This window comes from Enhydra lutris, unplaced genomic scaffold (genome assembly GCF_002288905.1).
Source record: "Enhydra lutris kenyoni isolate GAN:26980312 unplaced genomic scaffold, ASM228890v2 scaffoldscaffold4, whole genome shotgun sequence".
NCBI lineage: Eukaryota > Metazoa > Chordata > Mammalia > Carnivora > Mustelidae > Enhydra > Enhydra lutris.
In genome coordinates, this window is record NW_019154088.1 from 18,243,938 (window position 1) to 18,260,688 (window position 16,751).

General features: G+C 36.2%; 1 protein-coding gene across 4 annotated transcripts in view; it reads right to left on the reverse strand.

Annotated features, from left to right (window-relative positions):
* The window catches only part of LOC111158740 (GA binding protein transcription factor beta subunit 1), a 73,426-nt gene that overhangs the window by 16,353 nt on the left and 40,322 nt on the right, over nucleotides 1-16,751 (reverse strand). For 2 of the 4 annotated variants that reach the window (XM_022520998.1, XM_022521005.1), the window contains exons 3-6: nucleotides 13,829-13,996; nucleotides 12,341-12,535; nucleotides 10,477-10,588; nucleotides 9,981-10,094 (exon numbers count right to left, since the gene is read on the reverse strand). In XM_022520998.1, the coding sequence (XP_022376706.1) occupies nucleotides 9,981-10,094; nucleotides 10,477-10,588; nucleotides 12,341-12,535; nucleotides 13,829-13,996 (589 nt within the window). Of the gene's footprint in view, nucleotides 1-9,980; nucleotides 10,095-10,440; nucleotides 10,589-12,340; nucleotides 12,536-13,828; nucleotides 13,997-16,751 lie in introns of all 4 variants that reach the window. The other 2 variants (XM_022520979.1, XM_022520988.1) reach the window with 1 other exon arrangement.

The window sequence follows — 16,751 nt, forward strand, 5'->3', positions numbered from 1 at the left end:
ACATGTTTGACAAGGGCTGGGACTGAATCTGATTGTTCACTATTTTCTCTCTGGCACCAAGCAGAGTAACCAGGTCATGAGAGACACTCAACAAAAATCTGTTCAGTGCATGAATAATTTTTCTCAATATAAATGAATAGCTGTTTACAAATGTATAAGTGGAAATTTTAGCACAAGAACAGCTCTGAGTTATTTCTTTAACCCAAAACATGATCTATCCTTCCAAGAACTCTTGTTTGCACATTTTTGTTTTGTTTTAAAGCAAAAAGAAAGGGAGTAAGAGTGTGAGTTTCCTGAAGTTTTGATTTTTCAAAGAGAGAATACCTGTAACAGAGGGGGCTATAAGCTTTGGTAGAAAGAGGTAATGTAACCGCCTCTGTTCATTAATAAAGAGTATACCACTACATGGCTGTGATTTTCCTCATGAAGAAAAAAAGCAGCTGCGATCTCTCCCCAAAAAAAAATTTTTTTTTTTTTTTTTTACTTTTTTTTGTATCTTCATTTTGGAGTAACTTCCAAAATGGAATCAACTGGAATGAGTTCTCATCCATCTAAATCCCTACATCCCACCCATTAAAGAAAGACAAGGGAACAAAACATTTATTTCAGCAGACTGCTTCAACAGACACACCTCAGGAGGAAAGGCAAGAATAGTGATGCTTTTGTTTGGTAGAAGACAAAATGATAATCACATAAATAGTTATTCCTATCACAAACCAAATTATAAACATTATAGAAGAGACCAGTCCACTGATCACCAAGAAACTGCAATGTATTAATAGTGGTCACAGTCACACAACTTCGGAATCAATCAGACCTTGAGCACAAAATTCTGTTCACCATTTAATGGTTATGCTACTTTGGGAAAAATTATTTAAACTCATACATCTCAGCTCTTCATCACATATAAAATGAGAGTACTACTAAGGGCGCCTGGGTGGCTCAGTGGGTTAAAGCCTCTGCCTTCAGCTCAGGTCCTGATCTCAGGGTTCTGGGATCAAGCCCCACGTTGGGCTCTCTGCTCAGTGGGGAGCCTGCTTCCCTTCCCCTCTCTCTGCCTGCCTCTCTGCCTACTTGTGATCTCTGTCAATAAATAAATAAAATCTTTAAAAAAATAATGAGAGTACTACTTTACTTCCCAGATCCTAACTAGAATGTCCTTGAAAAAATATATGTAAATATTCTCTAAAATCAGGATGAGCCTGACAATTGATGTTAAGAGAAACTGAAGAGCCATGAAGCAGAGAAATAATTAGTGTGAGCATGTGGAAACTGAGCTGTGAGAAGATATTTCCTTGTCTCATTACATACCTCAGCTGACTTATTTACACTGGTGGCAATGTACTCACCTGAACTTTAACTTAATTCAAGCTCTTAAAATATCTTCAAAAAGATTCCACTATGACGTAGCAGTGAAATGAAAAATTACTGCACTCACAAAAGATTGTAAATCACATGCGATAAAAGTCAACTGAAATTCTTATCTCTCAGACTAAACCATATATAACATTTTCAAAAGTAGAAGTCAGAGAAGTTGATATGACTAACTCATGGAGCCAAACATCTAAATGTCAAAATTTCAGCTGACCTTCAAGAAAAGTTGCTTAATTTTCAGAGATACATCCTTTAATTAGAGACAAAAAATTAGAAAGTTTACCGAAATAGAAACCACCAATAAAATTAATTTTCTTTGCTATGCTTATGCAATGACAAAGATGCTAAAGAGATCTAGGCGCAGGTTATAAAAGCAGCAAATCCAATATGATGCTGCACATAACTGCTAACAGCCAAAAGTGATCTGAAAGGGCTTAGATTCCAAAACTGATTGTGATGCTAAAGAAGCTGCAGAATAGATAAAATGTTTATTATCACTAGTTAGTAAAGAAAGGAGTGAGAGAGAGAGAGAGAGAGAGAGAAATAGGTACATTTTTATCCCTGAAAAAAAAACCACGTCTTTCAATCAGTAGCACCTTAAAGAGTCAAATCCAGTAATATAGATCTTCAAGCTTTTTGGTGAGGAGTCAGTGAGATTGTAAGTAAAACATTTACTACAGGGCACAGCACACAAGTAAGCACTCAATGATCTGTTGTCGTTACTACTATTATTGGGCAAAACTTGAAAAAAAACACAAATTTAAATAATGAGTGATAACAAATTATTCTTTTATAAGCACTTTTAAAAGCCAAATATAATGGCCTAAACTATGGTAAGAATAATAATTTTATGACATTTTTTAAATTCCCTAATTAAAAAAACATTTACTTACATAATAATTATAGCAGGAACTATTTTGTTTACGTGTCAAAGTAAAACCTGGTCTAAACCAGCTATTGATACGGTTTTCATCGTTCACCATCAGGTCATCCTTTAATGGTGATGCGGGCATGCTACTTCCTAGTTCTGTCAGTCCATAAGACTCTATATCATTCTAATAGAACTGACAAAAATTAAAAGTTATGAAAAAGCAAGTTCATATATGTATGTATTTATCTACTTTATATAAAAAGTTACAGACTAGTGAAAACAAAGGCCATTGGGTATGGAGACATGCTTTTCTGTGAACCACACAAGTTTGTTTTTAATCTTAATCAGATTTTAATTAATTGACAAGTTTTAACATTTTTTTAAAAATCCAGATTTTCAGCTTTCCATGAAAGACAGAATCTGGCAACACCGCACATAGGACCACAATTGGCTAGAGCTAAATAGCAGATGCCCCCCTGCTCTGGGCTCCCGTCTTCAGGAGGCCGTCATCGGAAATCTGCTCACATTGGCCTTTTATATCACCTTCCTAGCCTTTGCAAATATTTGAGTCTCCAACTTTTAACATACACATTGCCTTGTTTCTCTAACCTGGCGTTTCCGCAGAGTTAGACAGCGGAGCAGACGCTTCAGCTAGGGCAGCTAACGTAGCTAATACTGACGTAGATGAGTTTCCAAACTGAACTGCAGATACACCGGTTTCATCTGTGACAAAAGAAAAGACAGATTTATATTTTAAAGGAGCTTAAGCTAATGCACTTTTCTGATGCTCTGTTTTACTTTATTCAACTCTTAAATGAAGCTTGGATCATCGTTTTGTGAAAAACAGGCTTGGATAGCATTACTTTTTAGAAGATAATATTGCAGTAAATTTTGCAATATCACCTTTCTTCAAATTCTTGTGTCTCCTAAAAACTGGTTTTTGCCGATACCAAAGAAAACCAAGGTGATGGATATACTCTTACCCTCATTCTCCAACACTTCTTTCTTACAAGGAGGATACCTACTAAAGCATAAAGTCCCAACAGCTATCCTATATGCATCTCAATACCTGTTGCCTTGGATGAATTTTCTGAAGATACCAGACCTGTTAGGTTCACCACCCCTCCAGGTCCGATGATAAACTGTGGTGTGGCAGCGTGTATCGTCACGGTGTCCGGACTCTCTGGGTTTGTGTTGATTTGGTTCTGCATAGCAATCTAGGGCACAAATCAACATGGCGTTTTCAGAATTACAGCTGGAATGTATAGCACAGATTCGCAATGTAGTGCAAACATAAACATACAGGAAATTCTAAAACTTAAGAAGAATCGTATAAAACAAATGGAAATCTTTGTATACGGTCTACTAAGAGTGCAGTGGTAAATCACAGACAGGAATTTACATCTTAATTCCCCTGTTAGGTAAAAAGCAGCAAAATCCCATGAGAAGAGAAAGTGATATCTGGAAGGCTTTTTATTTTTATTTTTATTTTTTTTAAAGATTTTATTTATTTATTTGTCAGAGAGAGAGAGGGAGAGAGAGCAAGCACAGGCAGACAGAATGGCAGGCAGAGGCAGAGTATGAAAAAGGACAGAAAGGGGGAAAGAGGAAAGATCTTGATAGAAGAATATCTAATTAACAAAACAAGAAAAATTATCATTATAACCCCCAATGTAATAATCCAAACAAGGGTCACCAATAGGTATTAAAACCACTGAAATATTTCAAGAAACAAGATATTCATATATTCTCAAAGTATCACACCAAAGATCAGTAGGGGAAAGGTACCTATAAGGACTGGCAGTGACCACTCTCACCAACTGGTCATGATCAGGATGGCCTGACAAGTGCCTCCTGATGTGATGCAACAGGACATTACACAACATCACTTGTGTTCTTCCTGAAAAATGTTTGGCCTGCATCTAATTATTACTAAACAAATGGATCCAGAATGAAATGTCTGTGCACACAACGGGTACAGAGTCTACAAAGATTTCAATGTCAAAAAGAACAACGGAAGTGGTAGGGGCTGTCCTAGGCTGGGGGAGACCAAAGAGATACAACCAAATACAATGCGTGAACTTTGGATCCTGAGTGAAAAACAAACATTTTCTAAAGGATATTTGGGGGCTAACTGGGGAAACTTGAATGTGGACCACATGTCAGATACTGTTACTAAATTAATGTTGATGTTTTTAGGAAATACAGTGAGCCATGAATATATAACAGGCTGTCCTTGTTCCTGGGAGATATATGCTGAAGTATTTAAGGGTGAGGTGTCATGATATCTGCCCACCTGCAGATAACTGGGGATAATAAAAGTGCACCCGTGTGTGTACATGCAGGTGTGGCAAGTTTTAACAGGGGGTGAGGATGGGTGAAAGGTATAAATAAAGTTCATCCTCCAATTTTTCTATGGGCTTGAAAACTATCAATCTAAAAAGAAGTTTTAATATAATATTTAATACATATAATTCTGAAAAATAATTACAAATAATTGTACAAAATAAAGAACAATTCAATATAATTCTGAAAAAAGAAATCACATAAAAACTGTTTCTAAATAATATGGGTTTTTTTCATGGATTATTTGAGGGAACACTTTACAAAAAGCTTAATTAAATAAAACCATTCTCTCCTGAGCCCTGTTACCTACCATTCAGACCTACGGGTGCTCTGAAACATGCTAAATGGCTACCAACTGCCAGCAGAACATCATAGGTATTAGTGAGCTCCTTTTTAAAAAAAGACAAGTATGGGTACCCTAGTTTTCAAAGATGTACTCCCGGTATAGCCACAGACCTAGCTGCAACCCTATGATTCTGGAATTTGTAATAACTAAGGGTCACAGTACAAACTGCAGAACAGAATACTGAAAATGTTTCGAGTTCTCTCATTTTTGTTTCTCTTAAACTATAATCAGGCTTTATCACCAAGCACTTAAGAAAATTCCAGGAAGATAATTATAAAATGAAATGTAGGACATAAAACAGTAATATATCCAACAGAACTACTACTAAGGTTTTCAAACACATTAGTTATTGCTTTGATTTTTTATTAAAAATATCCATATGAAAAAGAAATGTTCAGTCTGATTGAATGCTAAACTACAAGTAGTAAATACTTTAAAACATAATCATACATAAGAGATTTCTGAGATCACACACAATCAAGGCACAACTCAAGAACTTTCATCTTTGCACTATCTCGATGACTATCATTAAAATAATAAGAGTTCCTCCCTTTCATCTAAAAAGTTTTCTTTTTAAGTTGTGCTGTAGTAAGGAATTTGAGAAAAAATTATAGGGAAACCAATTATGTAGGAAGACAAAGTGTCCCTCAGAAATCCCAAGAACAACCCAACAGTGAAATGTTGAAACATGTAAGAATAAAAGAGAAAAAATAAAAACTTTAGGGATGCCTGGGTGGCTCAGTGGGTTAAGCCTCTGTCTTCAGCTCAGGTTATGATCTCAGGGTCCTGGGATCGAGCCCCACATTGAGCCCACATCACTCTCTGCTCAGCAGGGAGCCTGCTTCCCCTCTCTCTCTCTGCCTGCCTCTCTAATCTACTTGTGATCTCTGTCAAATCAATAAATAAAATCTTTAAAAAAAAAAACTTTAAAAAAGACTTATTTAAAATACACACACACACACACACACACACACACACACACACACACACCCTCCTCCCCCCCGGATAAAAAAAAATAAATAAGTGTAATATTCATTGATCTAAATCAAAAAGTTAGATTGTAATATATAAAGAGAGCCTAGATAGCCTACATCATCACTGAAAATATCGGAGATCTCTTGTTGAATAAGACTTAAATATAATGCCACAGAATTCAAATAACACAGAGAAAAAAACCTGTCTTTAAGATGATCTGAGGACTGAAAATTCTACATATAAATGTTTCAATGTGAGAAACTGCATTCACTGAAAACATTTCAAAGGTATTGGGCCTACAACTGAACCTGAAATTAAAAACAAAAAAGCAAAACCAACACAACCTTATCAAGTCCAGGAACTTATCCCTTAAAGACAATTTACTTTTACTGTCCTATTTTAGGAACAGCAGAAAAACAATGTACAGAGGGGACCTGATTCAAATTTCACTATTAGAAGAAAGGAGGGAAACAGCTACCAGACGCATTACTCCTCTGGAAAAACACCATATGAACAATTAACGGAAGTCGTTCTAAAGATTAAAAAAAAGGATGGTCACAGATGCCTATTTAATCAAGAGATTATATAGCTGGACCACAAAAAAGAATAAGGCTAAGCAAAACAAAATCAATATAGGACTTCAGGCTAGAGCCATAAAATAGCGTTTTATGAAAGTATTTACATTAAAAGGACCAAACAAACTACACTGCGGATGTAAGGCCTACATCTAATCAATTACAACTTCCAATTCTACAAAAACAAGTCTCAAATCTTGTCACTTCTTGTCTCTTTGCCAAATCCTAATCCATGCCACCACTATCTCTTCCCAGTTGATTGCATTAAGAGTCCTAACTGAATGCCTTTTCAGAGCCTGCCTACATAATCATTTTCAAAGTCCTTCATACCTTACATTCAACCACCAGGAGTTACTCTCCCACTCATTGGGCTTAGCCACACGGGCCTCTGAAGTGCCCTGAAAAGGACAAGCTCCTCCTGACCTCAAAAGCTTTACAAGTGTCCCTCTTCCTCAAATGTTCTTCCCTCCAGTGTTTGCTCTACTAATTCCTACTCCATCTTTATTTTAAAATATCTCTTCCTCTAGGAAGTCTCTCTGAGCCACCAGACTAGGTGAAAATCCTGCCTTCTTTACAGGTAGCACTGATCACAGTTATTTACCTGGGTAACTGCTGGACATCCTGTTCTACCCAAAGACCACATGTTTGACAAGGGCTGGGACTGAATCTGATTGTTCACTATTTTCTCTCTGGCACCAAGCAGAGTAACCAGGTCATGAGAGACACTCAACAAAAATCTGTTCAGTGCATGAATAATTTTTCTCAATATAAATGAATAGCTGTTTACAAATGTATAAGTGGAAATTTTAGCACAAGAACAGCTCTGAGTTATTTCTTTAACCCAAAACATGATCTATCCTTCCAAGAACTCTTGTTTGCACATTTTTGTTTTGTTTTAAAGCAAAAAGAAAGGGAGTAAGAGTGTGAGTTTCCTGAAGTTTTGATTTTTCAAAGAGAGAATACCTGTAACAGAGGGGGCTATAAGCTTTGGTAGAAAGAGGTAATGTAACCGCCTCTGTTCATTAATAAAGAGTATACCACTACATGGCTGTGATTTTCCTCATGAAGAAAAAAAGCAGCTGCGATCTCTCCCCAAAAAAAAATTTTTTTTTTTTTTTTTTACTTTTTTTTGTATCTTCATTTTGGAGTAACTTCCAAAATGGAATCAACTGGAATGAGTTCTCATCCATCTAAATCCCTACATCCCACCCATTAAAGAAAGACAAGGGAACAAAACATTTATTTCAGCAGACTGCTTCAACAGACACACCTCAGGAGGAAAGGCAAGAATAGTGATGCTTTTGTTTGGTAGAAGACAAAATGATAATCACATAAATAGTTATTCCTATCACAAACCAAATTATAAACATTATAGAAGAGACCAGTCCACTGATCACCAAGAAACTGCAATGTATTAATAGTGGTCACAGTCACACAACTTCGGAATCAATCAGACCTTGAGCACAAAATTCTGTTCACCATTTAATGGTTATGCTACTTTGGGAAAAATTATTTAAACTCATACATCTCAGCTCTTCATCACATATAAAATGAGAGTACTACTAAGGGCGCCTGGGTGGCTCAGTGGGTTAAAGCCTCTGCCTTCAGCTCAGGTCCTGATCTCAGGGTTCTGGGATCAAGCCCCACGTTGGGCTCTCTGCTCAGTGGGGAGCCTGCTTCCCTTCCCCTCTCTCTGCCTGCCTCTCTGCCTACTTGTGATCTCTGTCAATAAATAAATAAAATCTTTAAAAAAATAATGAGAGTACTACTTTACTTCCCAGATCCTAACTAGAATGTCCTTGAAAAAATATATGTAAATATTCTCTAAAATCAGGATGAGCCTGACAATTGATGTTAAGAGAAACTGAAGAGCCATGAAGCAGAGAAATAATTAGTGTGAGCATGTGGAAACTGAGCTGTGAGAAGATATTTCCTTGTCTCATTACATACCTCAGCTGACTTATTTACACTGGTGGCAATGTACTCACCTGAACTTTAACTTAATTCAAGCTCTTAAAATATCTTCAAAAAGATTCCACTATGACGTAGCAGTGAAATGAAAAATTACTGCACTCACAAAAGATTGTAAATCACATGCGATAAAAGTCAACTGAAATTCTTATCTCTCAGACTAAACCATATATAACATTTTCAAAAGTAGAAGTCAGAGAAGTTGATATGACTAACTCATGGAGCCAAACATCTAAATGTCAAAATTTCAGCTGACCTTCAAGAAAAGTTGCTTAATTTTCAGAGATACATCCTTTAATTAGAGACAAAAAATTAGAAAGTTTACCGAAATAGAAACCACCAATAAAATTAATTTTCTTTGCTATGCTTATGCAATGACAAAGATGCTAAAGAGATCTAGGCGCAGGTTATAAAAGCAGCAAATCCAATATGATGCTGCACATAACTGCTAACAGCCAAAAGTGATCTGAAAGGGCTTAGATTCCAAAACTGATTGTGATGCTAAAGAAGCTGCAGAATAGATAAAATGTTTATTATCACTAGTTAGTAAAGAAAGGAGTGAGAGAGAGAGAGAGAGAGAGAGAAATAGGTACATTTTTATCCCTGAAAAAAAAACCACGTCTTTCAATCAGTAGCACCTTAAAGAGTCAAATCCAGTAATATAGATCTTCAAGCTTTTTGGTGAGGAGTCAGTGAGATTGTAAGTAAAACATTTACTACAGGGCACAGCACACAAGTAAGCACTCAATGATCTGTTGTCGTTACTACTATTATTGGGCAAAACTTGAAAAAAAACACAAATTTAAATAATGAGTGATAACAAATTATTCTTTTATAAGCACTTTTAAAAGCCAAATATAATGGCCTAAACTATGGTAAGAATAATAATTTTATGACATTTTTTAAATTCCCTAATTAAAAAAACATTTACTTACATAATAATTATAGCAGGAACTATTTTGTTTACGTGTCAAAGTAAAACCTGGTCTAAACCAGCTATTGATACGGTTTTCATCGTTCACCATCAGGTCATCCTTTAATGGTGATGCGGGCATGCTACTTCCTAGTTCTGTCAGTCCATAAGACTCTATATCATTCTAATAGAACTGACAAAAATTAAAAGTTATGAAAAAGCAAGTTCATATATGTATGTATTTATCTACTTTATATAAAAAGTTACAGACTAGTGAAAACAAAGGCCATTGGGTATGGAGACATGCTTTTCTGTGAACCACACAAGTTTGTTTTTAATCTTAATCAGATTTTAATTAATTGACAAGTTTTAACATTTTTTTAAAAATCCAGATTTTCAGCTTTCCATGAAAGACAGAATCTGGCAACACCGCACATAGGACCACAATTGGCTAGAGCTAAATAGCAGATGCCCCCCTGCTCTGGGCTCCCGTCTTCAGGAGGCCGTCATCGGAAATCTGCTCACATTGGCCTTTTATATCACCTTCCTAGCCTTTGCAAATATTTGAGTCTCCAACTTTTAACATACACATTGCCTTGTTTCTCTAACCTGGCGTTTCCGCAGAGTTAGACAGCGGAGCAGACGCTTCAGCTAGGGCAGCTAACGTAGCTAATACTGACGTAGATGAGTTTCCAAACTGAACTGCAGATACACCGGTTTCATCTGTGACAAAAGAAAAGACAGATTTATATTTTAAAGGAGCTTAAGCTAATGCACTTTTCTGATGCTCTGTTTTACTTTATTCAACTCTTAAATGAAGCTTGGATCATCGTTTTGTGAAAAACAGGCTTGGATAGCATTACTTTTTAGAAGATAATATTGCAGTAAATTTTGCAATATCACCTTTCTTCAAATTCTTGTGTCTCCTAAAAACTGGTTTTTGCCGATACCAAAGAAAACCAAGGTGATGGATATACTCTTACCCTCATTCTCCAACACTTCTTTCTTACAAGGAGGATACCTACTAAAGCATAAAGTCCCAACAGCTATCCTATATGCATCTCAATACCTGTTGCCTTGGATGAATTTTCTGAAGATACCAGACCTGTTAGGTTCACCACCCCTCCAGGTCCGATGATAAACTGTGGTGTGGCAGCGTGTATCGTCACGGTGTCCGGACTCTCTGGGTTTGTGTTGATTTGGTTCTGCATAGCAATCTAGGGCACAAATCAACATGGCGTTTTCAGAATTACAGCTGGAATGTATAGCACAGATTCGCAATGTAGTGCAAACATAAACATACAGGAAATTCTAAAACTTAAGAAGAATCGTATAAAACAAATGGAAATCTTTGTATACGGTCTACTAAGAGTGCAGTGGTAAATCACAGACAGGAATTTACATCTTAATTCCCCTGTTAGGTAAAAAGCAGCAAAATCCCATGAGAAGAGAAAGTGATATCTGGAAGGCTTTTTATTTTTATTTTTATTTTTTTTAAAGATTTTATTTATTTATTTGTCAGAGAGAGAGAGGGAGAGAGAGCAAGCACAGGCAGACAGAATGGCAGGCAGAGGCAGAGGAAGAAGCAGGCTCCCTGATGAGCAAGGAGCCCAATGTGGGACTCGATCCCAGGACGCTGGGATCATGACCTGAGCCGAAGGCAGCTGCTTAACCAATTGAGCCACCCAGGCGTCCCTGGAAGGCTTTTTATAGAGCACAGTTGAAAGATTTTGCTGCCCTGTGGCTACAGAAATCAAATTACTTAAATATTTCCTCTACTGTATTCAACAATATACATATCACTATACATATAATGCATGTCCTTCCTAATTAACTGTTTTTAATCTTCAACCCTGGCCCCCAAATTATACTCCTAAGAATGAAAGAACTACAAGAGGCATCACAATAATCATTTTCCTGGACATATAAAATATTTTAAGTAACTAGCTGAAATTCAATAGCGTCAGATGGTCTTAACTAAGGGTTCTACTGGGATGGAGAACAAGAAGATAGGCGAGAGGCAGTGAGTAAAGATAATTTATATCAAAGTTGTATAGCCGAAGAAAAAAGAAACAGTATTGGCTATTAGAAAAACTTGCTCTGGGGGGTCCGGGTGGCGCAGTCAATTAAGCATCTGACTCTTGGTTTCGATTCAGGTCATGATCTCAGGGTTGTGAGACTGAGCCCTCTGTGGGGCTCCATGCTAAGCGCAGAGTCTGCTTAAGACTCTCTCTCCCAGGGCGCCTGGGTGGCTCAGTGGTTTAAAGCTTCTGCCTTCGGCTCAGGTCATGATCTCAGGGTCCTGGGATCGAGCCCCACATCGGGCTCTCTGCTCGGCGGGAGCCTGCTTCCTCTCTCTCTCTCTGCCTGCCTCTCTGCCTACTTGTGATCTCTGTCTGTCAAATAAATGAATAAAATCTTAAAAAAAAAAAAAAAAGACTCTCTCTCCCTTTCCATCTGCCCCTCCCTTCAATAATTAAATAAATTAAAAAAAAAAAAAAAGAAAGAAAGAAAGAAAGAAACATGCCCAAAAGCCATAAATAACTACGCTTCCAGATTTTTTTTGAGGATGATTAAAAATAAAAGAAACCAATCAAAGTGATAGAGACTATGTCACTCAGGGGACAGTATTATAGCTACTAAAGGAAAATTTTAGTGGAAGTCTAACAGACTTTGAAAAACCATACTATATCCAAATATGCAACAAAAATAATAGAATAAAATGTCCAGAAGGCGAATTTAGGAACTTAAAAACACAGAATGTAATCACCTTATCTAATCTTCTAATATTACATATAAAGACTATGGTCTTACAATCAGAAAAATGAATAGTAAATGAACAAAGAGGAAATAAAAGAGGAAAAATAACTGTCCAAAATAACCAAGTCCAAAATGAAAAGCTAAAAGTTAAATAGCTCAAATCATTCACAAGACAGAGATCCTTTTATTTTCTCAAATTAAAATGTTACCTGCAATATCTCTGCCAAATCTTCATTCCCATTATCTATTGAAATATCAAATGCAGTTTTACAAAATTTACTTTGCGTGTGTACATCAGCACCATATTTGATTAAAAGTTCCACCACTTCTTGATGATTGTGTTCTGTGGCCCAATGTAGAGCTGTCATCTTCAACATGTCCTTTGCATTAACATCAGCACCATGCTATAAAAATATTGAAAAATAAGAGATTTCTAAAATACAGAATACAAAGAATTTCTAATACAAAAATACCAGCCATTATGCTTTAAAGCAAGCATCTGCTATCAACATGATCAGCTCTCTATTTTTTGTGTTGAATAATCTGTACGAATCTCCACACATGTCACTTAATCAGCTTTCTATCATGTTAACTTTCCTAATTGTTTTCTTTCTAATTTCTTAGGAGTGTAGCAAAGATTTTTTCAGTCACCAAGCTGTGAGCACCAGGGGATAGAATGGCATAAGAAGTGAAGTAAAGTTGAAGTGCCTGGGTGGCTCAATCAGTTAAGCATTGGACTCTTGATCTCTGCTCAGGGCATCATCTCAGGGTCCTGATTTCAAGCCTTGCATCAAGCTCTGTGCAGTGTGTGAAATTCTCTCTCTCTCTCCCTCTGCCTCTACCCCCCCATTTGCTCATGCAGATGCTCTCTCTCTCTCAAAAAAAAGTGAACGATGAGCATTCTTCCAGAACGCTTTAATTCTAGTTCCTTATTTATATAAAAATATCCTTTGCTTTCAAAACCAGTACAATATAAATAATCAAAAGGGAGCTATCAGGGATGCACTGTCCAATATGGCAGCCACTGGACACATGTGGTTATTAAGCACTTGAAATACGGCAAGTCCCAACAGAGATGTACTATGTATTTAAACATATACTGAAATTCAAAGGCTTAACACCAAAAAAAGGATGTAACATAGCTCATTAATAATTTTTATATTGATTTCATGTTGAAATGATAGTATTTTGTACATATGAGGCTAAATAAAATATAATATTAAAATTAGTTTTTACTTTTTTTAATGTAGCTAATAGAAAATCTAGAATCACATGTGATTCACATTTGTGGCTGACATTCTATGTCTTTTGGATAGGCTGATCTAAAGGCCAGAATAAAAATCCTTATTTGTATTACTGTCTGTTAATCATCCAAGCCTTGTGTTTCCTTCCGTAAGCATTTTAACTGTGTCCAGTAAGACAAAGCTGTAGACCCTCATATAATGGAAACCAAAGTCTAAGAAATCAGCTATCTGTCTGTCTGAATTAACTAAGAACACACCTGGAAGTTCTTTTTCTCCCACAAAGGAAAACTTGAAGATAATTTTCATTTGATAGGCTTACACACACACAAATGAGCTAACACAGGGAAAAAAAACCTAGACAGTCAATAAAAGTAGCTCTCTTCTCCCTCTTATAAAACCATAAATCCTTGCAGGCTTACTTTCAAAAACTGAATGCAAAAAGAGAACACATACCTTAAGCAAAACCTCTACTATGCTGGCATGGCCCTCAGAAGCTGCCATATGTAATGGCGTTCGGTCCACTTTGGTTCTTGCATCCCTACTTACACCAGCTCGGAGTAGTACTTCTGTGGTGGAATAATGCCCATACTGTGCTGCCAGATGAAGTGGAGAGGTTCCCAGCTAACCCACAAGAAAAAATAAATCCACATTTATAATCATTTCTAACACACTCCCATTACTACCCTCTGTATTTTCTTTTTACATAGCAAAAAGATTATCTGCTTACATAGTAACTCAAAACTCAATAAAATAATAACATATGCTTATATTCTCTTCATAAAAGCGTTCAAGAATCCTCATACGTTTCTCAGTAAGAAAGCAAAGTGAGTATTTCATTTAATTCAATCTTGCTTTCTTATTTTTTAACAGATAAATAGCCTGAATAAAATTAATTTAATCAGGAATTAGAGATAATCAAGGTTTGAGAAATCTGAGCACTGCACGTTTTCCTCATATCAATCACACAAAACTTCTTTTCATCTATGAAATTTATATCAAATAAATGTAGTAGTGTAGATTTTTACATTAAATTGTTTTGTAGGAATTAATTAAAGCAATTCAATGATCTTTTTAAATAGTTTATATAGTCATTTTTCAAGAGAAAAATCTGATCTGAGGTACACCTGCCCAAGTGAGTCAGGAGAGAACCAAAACAAAACGCAGTTTTTTCCCTGAAACTGCTTTCATGTGGTATCATCATTACATTAACACTATATTCACAATATGCAAGGGAAGTTCTAAAATATAAGTGAAGAACCTTATCAGAGGCATATAGTTTAACAGGTGGAAATCAGAATTAAGTTACATGCATTTAGAGGCATAAAAAGTCCCTATAACTCTGATTATCAAGGCACTGATGTTCCAAAGATAGGTCACTAGATGGGCAGTCTGGGTGGCACAGTTGGTTAAGTGGTTGAGCATCCAACTCTTGGTTTTGGCTCAGGTCATGACCTTGGTGTTGTGAGCCCTGTATCAGGCTCCATCCTCAGCACAGAATCTGCTTAAAATTCTTCCCCCTTGCCTCTCCCTCCCGCTCTGCTCCTCCCCATGTTTATGCAGCAATCTCTCTAAAATAAACAGAATCTTTAAAAAAAAAAAAAAATTGTTCACTAGAACACGAAATTTGCTAAGACCACTACTTTAATAATAACAACTAAGGTTTTTGTTAAAGCACTTTCCATGGCAAGCACTATTCAAAGACACTATTCAAAGACCTTTAAATATACTATATATCTCATTTACTCTCCTCTTAAAGTACAATTACTATCCTTATTTGATAGTAAAGAATGTAAGGCACAAAAAGTTACTATTTTGCCTGAAGCCACACATCAAGTAAGAGTCGTAATACAAAGCCAGGCATGTGCTTTCAACACATGGTAAAAATGGAAATCATTTACCCTGGAAATAACTATTCTATTACTATTAAAAACCTTGTATTTTTTAAAATTATTTTTATTAACATATAATGTATTATTTGCCCCAGGGGTACAGGTCTGTGAATCGCCAGGTTTACACATTTCACAGCACTCACCATAGCACATACCCTCCCCAATGTCCATAACCCAACCACCCTATCCCTACCTCCCCACCCCCTACCCTCAGTTTGTTTTGTGAGATTAAGAGTCTCTTATGGTTTGTCACTCTCAAAAACCTTGCATTTTTTTTTTAAAGATTTTATTTATTTGATGCAGAGAGAGAGAGAGATCACGACTAGGCAGAGCAGCAGGCAGAGAGAAAGGGGGAAGCAGGCTCCCCGCTGAGCGGAGAGCCCCATGTGGGGCTCGATCCCAGGACCCTGAGATCATGACCTGAGCTGGAGGCAGAGGCTTAATCCACTGAGCCACCCAGGCACCCCAAAAACCTTGTATTTTTAATGGAAGGTCATTCTAGCAGATAAAAGATTCCTGGACAATCATTTCTCCATGCTTTATCAGATTTTCCTATTAAAGACCTTTCTATACTCTTAAATTCTAATATTTAATAAAGTCTCTCAGCCCATTGGGCAATCATGAGTTTTGTTTGGCGAAATATTAGGGTTTATTTGTGTTTTTTTCTTCTTGAGAACCAACCATTTTGGTTGATGATACGAAACACACACATACACATAGTTTAAAGAAAAAAATTGGGCAAACACTCATGAAAACACAATCACGGTCTAAAAATAAAACACTGCCAGCAATTTAAAATTTTCCCACATGCCACTCCCTAATCACAAACCCCTCTCTCAGCCCCTGAGGTAATTACTATTCTGAATTTTGTAGTAAAAGTTGTTTTACTTTGCTTTGGTTTTGTTTTTTACCACTTATATATCCCTAAATAATATACTTTGGTTTTACTTGCTTTCAACTTTATTTAAATAATCATATTGCATGTATTTCTCTGTAACTTGCCTTCTTTTGTTTAACATTATACTCGTAAGATTCATACCATGTTGGTGAATATAAGTGTAGTTCACCAATTTTCTCTGTTCTATAAAATTCTATTGAATAAATAAATCACAATTAATTTAACCAATCTGATGAACATTTGGGTAGTTTCCAGTTTTTTCTGTGATTACAAATAATGTTAACACTAAATACAGTTTTGAACATGTCTCAAGTATATGAGCCAAGAGTTTCTTTGGAGAAAATTCTTTTAAGTTCAATGGCTACATCATAAGTCATATATATGCAAGTTTAAATTTACTAGGTACTCCAAAGTGTACTCCAAAATGTTTACGCCTATTTACAACCATCCTCACCAATGTTTGATACTGTTAGAATTTGTTTGGTTAATCTGGTAGATAAGCAATAGTATTTCACGATTTCACTTTGTATTTGTCCAACTATTAATGTTGTTGAGCATCTTTTCACATTTACTGGTCATTTGAAATTTC